The following is a 15,660-nucleotide window of genomic DNA, read 5'->3' on the forward strand; positions in this document are numbered from 1 at the left end:
CAAAAATTGCCTTAACTAACCTTTCCGTTATATATTGTAGATTAACTTCATTTATAAAAAACAAAATGTTACAAAATATAACTTACTAAACATTGGTACGTATTCCGATTTATTTAACCAAAGCCCAAACATTCGTTCATGTCTTTTCACTCGCACCTCACTTACTGACCAAATTTACTTTTGCCCAGAGCCCTCGCAGCTGCCAGCCAATAAAAACACAAAACATTCTCATGGTAACCACGCTAAATATATTTTGTATACGTATCTTGCATATTCCAAGCAAATAATCTAAACAATGGGTCTGATTAATTTGTTCTATTATTACTACAATGAATCATACTCGTTAGCGACCTACAAAGCTGATGAATTTAATAAACATATTCCTAGCTGCGGCACATAGATGATAGTTAAAATGATAACATATTCGGATGAAAATCTCGTTCGCAAACTTTATTTTATGAAAGCCTTTATGCCGAATAATGATTCAATTACAGTGGAAGGGTTAAGACAGATATTTAAATTACTGTGATCAAAATAAAGATATCAATGACTGGACTACTATGCTGAGCAGGTACAGTGCGCGATCAAATCATTAAAGTGGGTTAAAGCCCGGGAATAGAAAAAAAAATAGAATGTAGTGCATGGCGGCGAGGGTATGTTATCTGCTCTACTTAATTTCATTCTGGAACAGGATAAGTATCCTGCTTATTGGAAAGCCAGTTTACTAATCCCGCTTTACAGGTAAGACGAAATTTAAAACCCAACCGCGTATCGATAGATCTGTCTCCTTATTGCCATATTTTAGTTCAATAATGGAAATGATCTATATAACCTTTTATCAGCAGTATTTCTTTTAAACCAATATACAGGGCTTTTAGATAAAATTAAGTTGTGACACTGCTGCATTGAACCTGCATGAGACAATTCATCATTGATTTATTAGAAGCAATAGCTATCATAAAATCCGTCATACAACGAGGAATGTTGTCAGCTGTATATAACCGTCTATTAACTGGACCATTGCAACCTAGGGTGCTCGGTCCTTTTAACCATGGGAGTTTATTCCTCATTTGCAGATGATATTTTACTTGTATCATTATCTCCCTCAAAACTTGCAATGCATGGTTGAAGTAGTGTATCACAACTGCATTGGGTGGAAAAATGACAATTATATCCACTTATTTGCATAAGGAAACAATTATGACATAGCCTCATATGGCATCGAATTGTTGAATTATATATCTTACCATGATTTTTTAATAACATTTTTTTTGTCAAAACGATACAAGGTTTTCATATAAGAGCGAAAGTTGGATTTGTGTTGTCATTACATGTAACTTTTCAAGTATATGCAAACCTCTGTGTACTTTTTGGTGGCCGAAATATCTGCTCCCTACGTCATTTCTGATCAAATGCCGTCGACGTCAACATCCCCAGTAGGCGTCATTTGTTCACTTTGCCGATTTTTATTAATTTCCCGTCGCTGTTGTTTGAACTTCATTATTGTAACCCTTGTAAATGTCATTATTACCGCTCTTGTCAACAAATACTGAATACCCGTCCCGTCGATATCCCGCCAATAAAACATTAAAATAACAGTCGATCTTTGCGCAGCCAATGATTTCACCGTGGTATAGAATAAGATGCAGACGAATATTATAAAGGTATCGGCAACGACCACCACCCCGACAGAACGGTGTGGCGTGGCACAAATGTACAACGATTTCAATTTTATGTAAGTGTTTGACAAATTTCTTTTTTCCTTGCAATGTTATCGTATGGTGTCTAGTCCCTTAAACCTTATTCCAATTGAACTGATAGTTATGTTTTTTTTCACTAAAGTGTATGAGTTTGTTAAAGGGTCGTATTGTTGTGATAGTTTGTTTCGATAAGTGTATGTCAAACTGATATGTTAAACTATCTCAATGTACCCAATGTGGATCCAACTGCCTTGACCATGACATTAACGCGGCCTTAGGATCATACCGTCAAAGCAATGACGGCTTCTATTCTAGCGGAATTTATTGTACACCATGTATAGAATATGCAAAACATGGCCTCACCCGTAACATTTTGTCACATGCCTGCCCGGTTGGGTTTTAGGGTGATATGTGTGGTGCAAGATGAGCAAATGGGTGTGTTAATGATAAATGTGCTTGTGAATTTCCGACTTGTTTTGGTGATATCGGTAAATATATACGCAAACAAGGCTCTTATGTGGCTTCAAATGTGGCAATTATTTTTCCGATTGTACTAAAAAAAACGTCATGCTCATTGTATGAAACTGGAAAGTTTGGTAGTTCGTGTGGATATGATTGTCAATGCGTAACAGGAGTGTGTCGCACGTTACGTGTTATATGTGAATATGAAAGTTGCTGTGAGTAAACGTGTTGTCCTACTTGCTTTGATATTTGTGGTCTTCAAGGGCATTCTCAGTTGTGTGTGTCAGGGTATTATGGTAATCAATGTCGTTCGATGCAATCAACCTCATGGCAAATGTTTGAATGAAGCTTGACTATTAAATTGTAATGGTACCTGTGATGATATTTTACATGCATGCTATTCATGTTATTGTGGGAAGGGAATTAAACATGCAATCACGATTGTTGTTTGTGTACTTGTGATAGCTACTCGATATAGGTGCCTGTAGTAGCTGTGAAAATAGCTCAGTGTTTGAAATGTTTTGTGATTGAACATGTTGTCCGTACTGTTCTGGTAACGAATGTAAACACGAGAGAGAGAGAGAGAGAGAGAGAGAGAGAGAGAGAGCGAGAGAGAGACGTTTGCTTAGAGATGCACACTTTCTCCCAAATAAGATTTACCACAATTAATACTATTATGAAGGATACCGAGTTGAGTTTGAAAGAAATGAGCGTTAAACATGTTTTTTTTCTACTTATGAGACTATAGCAGATCTCAGTAAATCTTTTAGCTTTCATCATTCATGTACTATTTTTACGCTTTCTGTTATTAAATACACGGCTACAATCTTGTTATCAGTAATTAATATTTTCAAAAAATGCATTATTTAGCAAGTAGTTAAAGGTTTATCAGTCAAAATTTATGTTTGATATACATGTGTATGTGTTGATTTTGAAGAAGAGAGTCACTTTAAACGGGTGCAGAGATGGTTTCGATTGAACAATATGTGTTCAGAAATGTTATCAAGGATGCCAAAATACTTAAGTATCAGCATGTGATATAGAATGTAAATGTTTTCGAGGCTGTGCTGGTAAATAATGCAAATTCGGTCGGTTTGATCAAAAAGGGAAATGTATTATATTAACTCAAACTTTTGTATTTCACACAGTGGTAACCAATGCCCCGATAGTAATCAATTGTTTACCGGGATCGAGTCTTCAATAAGATATCAAATTAGAATAGTATGGATATAGTGTATTGGTGAATTATATTGATATAGACACTATCTTTGGTAACAAACTCATATGTATTCGTTCAATGGAAGCTACCCGTCATAAGAAATAAAAGCGTAATAACAAAATCCCGCAAAATAAGTTTTTAATCACACGGAAATATATAACCAATATATGCATTCGCACATTACGAAGCTTTACAAAATAAAAAAAAAATAATAACATTGCTTGATTGAAGGTATTGAGTAAAAAGCTAGTTTTTTAAAAGCAAAGTTTCGAATTGAAGGCCTTAAAACTCTTCGATATAAATGTCACGCTTAAACAAAGGTTTCGGCAATTTAAATTTGTATTTATACTCAGAAAATGCTTACAGATGGCAATCCCATGATTTATAGCTCAAGTTACCTTAAAATATATTTTTATCAGATGATCAATTGTCAACATATCTTTCAAAGGTTTAACATTTAAATGCAATACAAGTATCCATAATGTACTCGTTTAAGCTAAGAGATGTGGATTTGGCTGTAGTATACACTTTGTTTCACCTGTAACTGCCTGACTTCCTGGTTCGTGTAATTTTAAAGATATCTAAGTTACCTTAAACACCTAAGTTATTCGGGCTTCTTGTTTATCATCAAATGTGTTCAAGTTGTATTTTAATAGATGAATTTTATCCATTTAATGGCGGTTGTTTCGTTTACATTGTACTTGACTACTGATGTGAGTAAGATTTATGGTAGACGTTTCCTCTATTTATTCTAAATTGTAAAACTGTATAACTCATAATGGAGTTAATATAAAATATATGTTTATAAATTTACACCGTAAGATTATAAGTAAAGAATAAGGAATATAATGGTATTAATAAGGTGATTTCATATTGGCCCCGTTATTTGTCCGATGTTAGCTGTATTTGCCTGAGCCCGAAAGACGAGGGCAAATACTGCTGACCGAGGACAAATAATTTGGCCAATATTAAATCAACTAATTTATTAGTGTTTTATTAATTAACTGTTAGGTACGGTACGGCATTCTGGTTATATATTTAAACTTAAGTTCATACTGCAGCTTATTTATCCCTTATTCATTCATTGTGTCAGCTCTTCTAGATGTGACTTTGCTGATTTTGACATGCATCCTTTTGTGACATTGCACATCCTTATGAATGAAGAACTATACTGTATAAGGAAGCCTGTGTTTCGTCTTTATTTCGTGAATCGTTTACCAAAAGTTTAATATTTTCCCTTTACACGGCCAGCTTGTCGGTTTTCAAAAAGATAATTATCATAATATCAACCAACAGGTCAAATGCTATTGTAATATCAAACCATACAAAGTAGTTAGAGTTTTTAAAAGGCTTGTAATTCCCAATATGTTTTAAAGGAGGCACACATTGTTCAAACCAGTCGGTATTTCTTATATTAGGGCGAGTTTCGACAGCCAATAAAGATGGTTCATTTCTCTTATCCTGTTTTTGGAAGGTTATGTAGCCAATCAAAGCGGCGGAAACTCATATTGGCCGACTTTAGTCGGTATTTGGCGAGTTTTGGCATATATTGTCGTCAATGATCTAGTATTAGTACTAGGATTTGATTGTCCCCGTATCGAGTCAAATACGTAATAGTTATTTAATAATAATTATAAATACACTGTTGTCCAAATTGTTGTCTAAATTGTCCATTTGTTTAGTGTCTGTATGCTGTTTGTTTGTATAGTATCTATTTTCTTCTGTTGAGTGTCTGTGTGGTTTATTCTGCTTGATTGTCTGTTTGTTTTGTTTGATGTATGTATGGTTAGTTCAGTTACTATAGAGTTTTCGTTCAATACCAGTTCTGTTTGTGCACTGTAACTGTTTTCCGTTTGATGTCTGTGTGGTTGGTTAAGTGTTTGTTTTGTCCATAAACTGTATATTTGGTTTTATCAGTTTATGCTTCCTTTGATCAGCGACAATTGGTTGGTTCAGTGTTTGTTTGGTTTGCTGAGTGTTTGCTTGTTGTTGTTTTACATTTTTTATGATTTGATCAGTAACTGTAATGATTGTTCAGTTCCAGCTTTGTTTCTCCATTATTTAATTGGTTAATTCATTGTCTGTTTTGCTTGTTTAGAGTTTGTTTCGTTTGTTTAGTGTCCGTTTGCTTTGTTCAATGTCAGTCTCATTTGATCAGTGTTTGTTTCGTTTGTTTAGTGTCTGTTTCATTTGTTCAGTGTATGTTTGGTTTGTTTATTGTTTGTTCGTTTGGTTCGTGTATGGTTCTTATGTTCAGTGTCTGTTTCGATTACTCATTGTCCGTTTGTTTTGTTTAGTGTCCGTTTGTTTCGTTCCGTGTCTGTTTCGTTTGTTCAGTGTCTGTTCGGTTTGTTCTGTGTCTATTTCGTTTGGTCAGTGTCTGTTTTGTTTGATCAGTGTCTGTTTGGTTTGTTCAATGTCCGTTTATTTTGTTCCGTATCTGTTTCATTTGTTCACTGCCTGTTTCGTTTGTTCAGTGTCTGTTTAGTTTGTTCAGTGTCCATTTGTTTTCTTCCGTGTTTGTTTCGTTTGTTCAGTGTCTGTTTTGTTTGATCAGTGTGTGTTTGGTTTGTTCATTGCCTGTTTAATTTGTTCAGTGTTATTTTGTTTTGCTCCGTTTCTGTTTCGTGTGTTTAGTCCCTGTTTGGTTTTTGCAGTGATTGTTTGGTATGTTCAGTGTTTATTTCGTTTGTTCAGTGTCCGTTTTGTTTGATCAGTGTCTTTTTAGTTTGTTCACTGCCTGTTTCGTTTGTTCAGTGTCCGTTTGTTTGGTTCCTTGTCTGTTTCGTTTGTTCAGTGTCTATTTGATTTGTTATGTGTCTTTTTCGTTTGGTCAGCGTCTGTTTTGTTTGATCAGTGTATGTTTAGTTTGTTCAGTGTCCGTTTGTTTTGTTTCGTGTCTGTTCCGTTTGTTCAGTGTCGTTTTTGATTGATTAGTGTCTGTTTAGTTTGTTCAGTGTCCGTTTTTTTATTCCGTTTCTGTTTCGTGTGTTCACTGCCTGTTTCGTGTGTTCAGTGCCTGTTTTGTTTGATCAGTGTCTGTTAAGTTTGTTCAGTGTCCGTTTTTTTTTTGTTCACTGTCTGTTTCGTGTGTTTACTGCCTGTTTCGTTTGTTCAGAGTCTGTTATGTTTGATCGGTGAATGTTTAGTTTGTTCAGTGACCGTTTGTTTTTTTCCGTGTCTGTTTCGTTTGTTCACTGCCTGTTGCTTCTGTTCACTGCCTGTTTCGTTTGTTCACTGCATGTTTCGTTTGTTCACTGCATGTTTCGTTTGTTCACTGTCTGTTTCGTTTGTTCACTGCCTGTTTCGTTTGTTCACTGCCTGTTTAATTTGTTCACTGTCTGTTTCGTTTGTTCACTGCCAGTTTGTTCAGTTTCCGTTTGTTTTGTTTCGTGTCTGTTCCGTTGTTCAGTGTCTGTTTCGATCGTTCAGTGTCTGTTTTTTTTAGTGTCTATATATGTTTGGGCTGTTTGGTTTATACATGTATTGCTTATTGTTGGTATGGTATATACACTGTCTTTTATTCATGTAAACAAGTATATGTTTATTATTATAATATATATTGCCCCGGCTTAATCATTTATAAAGAGCATACAACATTGTAACATGTATAACAGGTATAACAGGTTCGACAATATCAAAATTATGTACTTCAGGATAGAATACATAAACATAATGCAATTGTATAATATTGTTACCTTGATAAATGATTCTAGTACATATTTTATGTTATTCTAATATAAGAGAATATTAGTCAGATATATAATCGTTTCGCAAGTAAAATGCATAATAAACAAATAAAGCAGTGTTTTCAAATCAATTAATTCTGTCATGACAACAAATTGTTGAATGTTCGAAAAGTTCATATTTCAAGCTTGGTATATATGTATAACCCGTACGCGTCCATACAATTGACACACAGGTAAAACATGGAATTCGTCTTCAACAATAAATTCACAATATTGACAATACCGATATTCTCGGTAGATTTTATAATGCCTTCCCCTTAAAATGGCTAGGTACTGACTGGAACTTCTACCTTTGGCAAAACAAGTTCTAAATTTGATAATATCTATCATACCTTTGCACTTTCGACTTCATCGTTATTCTTAAGATTTTCATAATGAAAAAAATGGTATTTATGAAACATTTCCAACCAGGTCCGTTTAAACTGGTCTTATATTGATATGCAAACAGTTTTTATATAACAAACATTTTGTCTTTCCTATAGATATCCAAACCCATTGGTATACAAGTTATTTTTATGCTTGGCCATCACGATTAAAAAGCCAATGCTATCATAGTCAAACAACATATCTTAACGTTTTTAATATATCTATCATTCTTCATATTTATAATATTTGATATTAATAGGGTATCTGTCTAAGTCAGCTAAAACTGCATCGTTATAACCACTAGCAGGAACCAATAGATGTCTTGTTGAAGCATAAACATGCACAACTTCAATACTTTGAATTTTTGCATCAAAAACTTAAAAACACATAGCATGGGGTATATGATACAAATGTTGGAACGAGACGTTTTTGTAGACCTACAAAATTATTTTAATGACTCGAAACATTTTTATAATTTGTGCAGTGTTCATGGATACCCTCGTAATGCAGTTAAATCTGAACCAAACATAGCGCTGATGTAATTAGTAAGCAGTTGTAAAATGTACTCCGGTGGAAACATACTTTAGACACGTGTGCACTATCTGTTTGTGTACATTTTCATGTTTTATGAACATTTCCCCCGACGTTCTTGTAGTAGGCCCTCTCATCATTGTAATACACCCCGTTGTCTTCACCTTCGATGGTCAGCTCGGACCTTGGCTCCGAATCGGGTAGTTCGTACTCGGCTGTAACGGAAATGATGCAGGTTATTAAATAAGCATCTAAAACATTTAGTGTGGAATGATGCTATTATTAACAATGCTCTCGATCTCATATATTTTGGCCAACAAAAATAGTTTGAATTGGTTTAATATTTGTTTTTATTAGTTTGTACTACTGCGTAATTTGATTTAAGATTGGTTTATATAGAAACTATCATATATGCATATGGTCATTATTTTGTTGTCCACAACATTTTTGAATACTCTCTGTAACATTTTAACTTGAACAATTCAGGCGCCAAAATGAGCACCTTCAGATCATCAATGTATCTGAAAAAGGTATATAAAAATGATGTCTTGTTACCTGTGGTATTCGAAGGCAATGCTTTAAAATGTAGCAGGAAACTCAATTGTAGTCACAATGTGTATTGCTTTTGATAATTGTTAAATTATAAGGAATAACATGTTGTCACTAAAACACTTATTACTATGATGTATTAAATTTACACTGACAGTATGACAAAAATACAAGGAACAAAATAGGTATACTCGTGCTTGCAGCTGCCAATGTTGTGTAGGGTTCATCTTTGCTTCTTTCTGGTGTTATATCCTCATACGTCTTCTTGCTCTCCTTCCTGTATGGAAAATGAAAATGAAAACGTTAAACTATCAATGTCATTGGCATTCCGACTTATTCGCTCTCATTTGATATTTAAAAACGATGTAATACAGAAAAGGGTAAAATGGACCTGTTTAAAACACATCTAATTACCAAACAGCTTTTAACGGAAACCGCCGGCAACATGATAAATTTGTTCTAAAGTGCTGAAGATTCAATTTGCCTAAAAATAACGCAACGTTGACAAATTCCGCTGCCATTAATGCATGTGTTTATATTCTAATATCCACCTCGTTTAAGTCCCAAGTAGTATAGTCGATAAAGTTATTGACTCCAGAACCAGAGATAATGAGTTCAACGATTTGCTTTCTTTTCTATTTCAATTTTTCACATCCGTATGTTTATATCATACAAATATATTGATTCTTAAGTGTCGTACCTAAACATATTTTAAAACATTATTAGTAACAAGAACATAATAATAACAATCGTAAAATAAAATTGATAATAATACAGCGCATAAGTTCAAATTACGAGTTAAACATATTGTGATTATTTATTGTATTTAAGGTATCTATAGGTACGTTTATAAGGACAGATTTACCAAAGAATCCCTTTTTTCTTCAATACCAGGACAACCACCACTAGCGCTACGACAGCACACACGCCAAGCACACCACCAACCGCTCCACCGATCACAGAACCAGAGTTAGTTTCTTCAGTTTGTTGGCTACGGCCTTCTAAAACCCATGATGTATAATTATTTGTTTAGAATTATGAGACGTTGTATTCACGTTTCTATAAACAACGTGATCATTGACTGCTGCAAGGGATGCATAATTATTAAATTATTACTACAGTTATTCAATACTTACCAGTCTAGTCTTACTCGAGTGTGTTACAACTGAGTAATACAACGCCCTCTGCTGTTCTGGTAACTTAATATTCTACTGGTAATAATGTGTCCTTTTGCCTTTTTCCTTTTATGAATAAACTTCTTAAACCTCATTCAAAATTTACATTAGCAAGTGAACATGAAACCGGATATTAGTCAAATCAACAACAGCCTTTTGCATGAGAATTGAGCAATGCTTTAAGGGACTGTAAACCAGATTGGCACCAAAAAAAGTTTTTTTTCTGTAACGAATCTCAGGACAATTATTTAATAAAATGTTCTACTCTTTGATATCATAAATGTACAAAAATACCAAAATGTGAAAAAAGAGTCGGAGACCGGGTTCGAACTTGTGTCGCCAAAATTGCAGTCCAGTGTTGTATCTACTGTGCTACGAAGGCTTACCCAAAACAGTTGGAATATTTAAGCTATATACTTAACTTGGTAATATCACGTGATAACATCGACTAGCCAATCACGCATGAGGAATGAATTCTACTAGGTAGACATACCTAGTAATCTTTTTAAATGGAAAAATACGAAAAAACTGCGAAAAATAAATTAATTGTAAACCATGTGGTACTTCAGTAAGTTTCAACGCATTGTACACGTTGATTCAAAGTTTATGTCAGTTTTCGACAATATTTTTTTCGCTATTTCATCATACGGAGTACAATCCCTTTAAATATACAATTATACATTTGTGCTAACCTCATATGTGACGTCTTCACATAGCTATTTCGTCAAATTAAATAAATCAGCGTATTTATTCTGTATTCGCGTTTGAATAAAAAATCAATGCGAATCAGTGCGTTATCTCTTATAGGGAGCTTGATGCGTTTTTAAATCACGTTTAGAACAAGAACTGTTTGAAAATACAATCCATTTGTGCAGATGTTGAAGATCAGTGTTGCACAGTTGTTTCTTCAAAACATAATTAAATAAACATGCTGAAATTGTACGTTTGTTTCTGTTTTGTTTTCAGAGCATAATGCTTATTAAGCAATGTATGTACTGAGACCGCTTTAAGAGATAATGAATTTGTACAAACGTTCTGTGTAGACCAATGCTGCGTAGTTATTTTGTCAAAACACTTTACAAAAGGAACACAGGACATTTGACCGTTTATTTAAGCTATAAGCTATAAGCGTTTGAATAAGGAATAAAAGTTCCTTATTACATATTCGGAGCCTGGTGCGTTTGTTTAGCACTTTAGAAATAAGTAGCGCTTGAATAGAAAACGCGTTTGTGTAAACTGTTTGTTTAGAAACTTTGCATAGATATTGCGGCAACAATAGAAATTGAAACAAATGAATGTAGCTCCTAACTCCGTATTGAACTTTTGCTTTTTCTTTCCTTAAGATTGATGGCATTACTTTTTCTTTAAAAATTAAAGAGATTTCATGTTCACTTTCGATACCATATTTTGAATAATTATTAAAGAACCAGTTCCTTATTTAAGGAACCAGTTCCTTATTTAAGGAACCAGTTCCTTACTAGTTTTTTTATAGTCTTTGACTATACTTGACAGAAATTCAATTAGATGTTAGAAATAAGCTGTAATGCGTTGTTGGGACACTTTAAATACATAACAATTTTTAAGTCTTAATTTAAAATTTTGCGATCTTTGAAAAATAAAACGGGACTGGTTGCTTAATTCTTATTCGAATTTTGCTATTTTTGAACATTGTAGTATTCCATGAATTACCTAAATGCGTTTTGAAAGACCCAAAAATAATAATATTATATTTATTTGCAATAATTCATTTTTGAATAAGAAACCAACTTATTACCCATATATTGTCATCCTTTCAAGTTGATAACCAGTTATGAGAGTACTCCCCATTCAAGGTATCTATGAAACAAGCCAGAAACTAACACAAAATATTTCAAGTTCATAAACAAAATTTATCTCTTTTGTAGAAAAGCGAGCTTCTAGTCTATATCATAAATGCATACTTAAGTGATAATGTATAGTATGTGAATACGGATCCTGCTAATTTTGTATGGAAGATAAAGGTTAAGTAATATATAGAGAATATAGTGGAAATCTGACAGACATAGATGAAACACGTTAATACACACATGCAAATTCTGTACATACCAGTTGTACACGTATCGCCAGTAAACCCATCAATACATCCGCTAATGCACTTTCCCTTTGAGTCACATTTTGATTCTGTTGTGGAATTTGCACAATTTTCAGAGCAGACGTTTTCACACGTTGACCCATAATAATTAGGTATACATCCAAAACAGCTACCAGTTTGTCTTTCGCATCCATTTGTTGAACATGCAGAGCTACAGGTTGTGTTGCAAAAGTCGCCGTAGTACGATGACGAAGAGCATTCCATACAACGCCCTGATTGTATGTCACACTTTCCCTCTTCACATGTAGTGCTACACGCTGAACTACAGTAATGTCCGTAGTATCCGTCTTTGCATTTAGTGCATGCTGTTTTATCTGAACACCTTATGCAATTCGAAGGACATGTTAAAGTACATGATCCGTCTGTTTGATTGCAATTTGCAGAACATGTAGAAGAACATGTTAAATTACAAAATGTACCATAATATCCTGGGTAGCAATTGTTACATTCTCCATTTTGTGTACAATCACTTTCACCACAATAGTTACATGCTTGTTCACAATTTGATCCGTAATATCCCCGTGGACATGCGTTACAAACACCTGACGACTGGATACAGCCACCGAAACAGTTAGCGGAGCACTTGTTGTTACAGGTTGATCCAAATCTGCCAACATTGCAGCCATTACAGTGTTCACTGTCAACACATGATGTGCATGCCTGTGGACAGTTCATATCAATACAATCCTTAATCATTATGTCACAGCTCTTATCACAAAACTGTCCAAATTTTCCAGACGGACATAAAGAGCAGGAACTACTGTTCGTGCATTCTTTACAAGCGGAGTAACATTTTGCAGTACACATTGGTAAATAATATCCTGAGGTGCAATTGCAGTGGCCATTGTTCAGGCAAGTGTTACCCAGGCAATATGATGAACATTGAGATTTGCAGTCATACCCGGTATATCCTTGAATGCAAGTACACGATCCGTCTAAAGAATTGCATATTCCATCTTTACAACCCGCTCCACAGTCCTGGTAACACCGTAAACCCCATTTCCCAATATCGCATTCTTCACACCGAGACACATTGCTACAGCTTGTACAGTTTATCCCAACAATACGACATTGAGCACACGCGTCGTTAAAATAAAACTCTCCTGATTTGCAATAGCACACTAGGTTACTTCCGACCCCGTTACATGATTCGCAAAATACAGGACAGTGGCTGTCTACATGAAAAACAAAACAAAACAAAATTGTAATAAAACATGCTTATTTCTTAATGAGTACACATCTCTTTTTCTCATTTTATTGGTTTATTGGTGGTGATATGCTCATTTGTGATTTAACTTTAATTTGTATACCGGAGCCAGTCATTATTTATAATATTAATGTTAATAACTCTTCGACTTTAGGTGGACAATCTTTTCACGGCAATCAAATTTCATTACATAAGATAGTCTGGAAGAAATAAGAATCAAGTTCATTTAGCCTGTATGCAATATGATGCCAGTAAATAATGCATTTAAGGCGGTTAATTAAACCAGGAGAAAGTAACACGACGTCAGGGTATAAAGCCTTTTTGTATTAAAACAACATGTTATTAAGCTTAGAAGTAATCAGGCGCCAGGCTTTATGAAATGGTTTCGTATTACATCAAGGCTTTAAAATCTTGCTTCTTTTAACTTACTTATTACATGTATGCCGACGTATTAAGCAAAGTAGTATTAAGAAACCATGTTATAAGGCCTGTAAGTGAAAAGCCAGGTTATAAATACAATAAGAATTAGAAATCAAGGTTATAAAGCCCGTAAGTTATAAGAAGCCAAGTTATATAGACTGTAAGTATTAGAAAGCAAGGTTATAAAGTATGTAAGTAATGAAAAGTCAGGTTATATAGACTGTAAGTACTACAGAGCCAGGTTATAAGGCATGTAAGTAATAAGAAACCAGGTTCTTTAGACTGTAAGTAATCAGAGACAGGGTTATAAAGCATATAAGTATTAGGAAGCCAGTTAACAAAGCCTTGAAGTAAAAGAAATCTAGCTTATAAAGCCTGTAAGTAAATATAAGCCACGTTACGAGTACAAAGTAACTGTGCGGAACTGAATCATAGTTTTTAGTTGAACATTTTAACTTTATCCCTTGTGTCTTCTTTAACGCTTTTAAGTAGTTTATACGAAGCGCGAATTTCTTTTCTACGCGCTGCCGTTTTTAAGGAATCTGGTCTACGTTCTGCCCGTTGTATGGTTGCTTTTATCATTGAGATAACCATACACGTGTTAATTCTCATTGATCAAAATTAACCAAGCAAACTGGAGGCCTTGGCTTGGCAACGTAACTTTCAATACCATTTTCTTTTGTTAACTTTCAATTTACAGGTATCATTTGAAGACTACGATCGATTAATCAGAATCCATATGTTTTACTCGTTATAACCCATGTCAGAGGACGGAAAACCTCGGAAAATTAATGTCTGTTACTGAATAGTCTAAACTACGTGGACACGAAAGTTGAGTTTTTAATTGACTGGCTTCCGCTGCATCGCCATTTTCTATTTTAATACCGAAAGCTAGTACCAAGGGAAGCAACTTCAACGAGAATAACAACGCCAAGGGAAACAAATCAGTCGTGTGTTTTGGAAAATGCGGAACATGGACTGGTTTGTAACAAAACTACCAGCTCATTAAAATGATTTGTTTTTAATATCTATAGTGTATTAAATTAAAAGTTATCAATATTTTACATCCTTATGTCATTATTAGATGTCAAATATGATTCAGTTCTAATAATGTACATTTAGAATGAGTCTCATTTTACAAAAAATGCTGAGGTCTGATGTGTACGTATATCACTAAATATTAAAAGTTAATCATAGAAATATGGTGTTGTTCCAAGTTGAGATACTGTTTATGATATATCAATATGATGCACTTTTGTCATCCTTTCGATATATTCATATAAATTTGAAAAAAAAATACCTAAGAAAGTTTGCAGTTTATTAATAACTAATTCGTGTTTATTTATATAAAAATGACTAACGGTATAAGTTTTCAGCATTTAAATGACTGAATTGTGTTTCAAATAAGAGCATAAAACCATAAAATTGAACTGCGACAGGTATACCTTATCAAGGTGGTTTAAAAGTTTACCTTTAAGATCATGATCGTCATTTTATCCTTAGACCCTTATTAAGGTATTGCATAAATATCCGATTAACAATAATGTATATCATCATACCTTAGTTATCTAAATTTTGTTTTAAGTGGAACAGTCGAGACGTTATTTTTAATAATTCCTTATAAATATTTAGAAATGTAATTAAAACGATTAGTTATTAAGAGATTTTCGCTCCATGACTAGCTTATACTATCGTAGTAAAAAGAAAAGTTCTTACCAGTAGACTCGCAAACATCCAACGGCAGATATAATGTAACAAAAAAGAACACCGTGAGTAAAATGATATTCATATTATAGACGAAAGAAAAATAATTATAAGACACATACAGTCCCAAAATATTCCTTCTTGCAAGTAGCTTATAGATAATTTAAGGCGACCTGAACAAGGAAGTTCACTAAAGTATTTGCTATGCTACACTGCATTCGTTTAAACGGGTGAAGGCTCTCACGTCAGAAAGAATACCGCGATCCACACGATATTATTTTAACTATTTGAGCAACCGATTCTTACAAAAATAAATGAAATATTTCAAGGGACTGTCCCACAGATGATAAAATAGCGATTTTTTTTTGTCGAATAATGACATAAACTTGGCATCGATAAGTACAATGCATTGAAACTTACTAATTGAAGTATCACATAGTTTACAAT

The 15,660-nt window shown here is 34.0% G+C and overlaps 1 protein-coding gene across 2 annotated transcripts; it reads right to left on the minus strand.

Annotated features, from left to right (window-relative positions):
* Nucleotides 1–6,894: 6,894 nt before the first annotated feature.
* Nucleotides 6,895–15,355, minus strand: LOC128206318 (multiple epidermal growth factor-like domains protein 10). Of its 2 annotated transcripts, none has more exons than XM_052908694.1 (5): nt 15,226–15,355; nt 11,837–13,057; nt 9,442–9,574; nt 8,768–8,853; nt 6,895–8,242 (listed from the first exon to the last, which is right to left on the minus strand). In XM_052908694.1, the coding sequence occupies exons 1-5, from the start codon at nt 15,296–15,298 to the stop codon at nt 8,115–8,117; spliced, it is 1,641 nt and encodes a 546-aa protein (XP_052764654.1). In that variant the 5' UTR covers nt 15,299–15,355; the 3' UTR covers nt 6,895–8,114. The 2 variants fall into 2 exon arrangements, with proteins under 2 accessions (XP_052764654.1, XP_052764653.1); XM_052908693.1 differs by having other exon boundaries at nt 9,442–9,577.
* Between the last annotated feature and the right edge of the window lie 305 nt (nt 15,356–15,660).

Source organism: Mya arenaria, chromosome 10 (genome assembly GCF_026914265.1).
Source record: "Mya arenaria isolate MELC-2E11 chromosome 10, ASM2691426v1".
In the NCBI taxonomy this organism is placed as follows: Eukaryota; Metazoa; Mollusca; class Bivalvia; order Myida; family Myidae; genus Mya; species Mya arenaria.

Bases quoted from the DNA above. Each gene is read 5' to 3' on its own strand.
- LOC128206318 (XM_052908693.1), bottom strand. From the start codon at position 15,298: ATGAATATCATTTTACTCACGGTGTTCTTTTTTGTTACATTATATCTG. The intron at 8,854-9,441 runs GTAAATCTGTCC...TTTTCCATACAG, and splicing joins AAGAAAAAAGGGATTCTTTG to GAAGGAGAGCAAGAAGACGT. The intron at 8,243-8,767 runs GTATACCTATTT...TTTCCGTTACAG, and splicing joins ATTGGCAGCTGCAAGCACGA to CCGAGTACGAACTACCCGAT.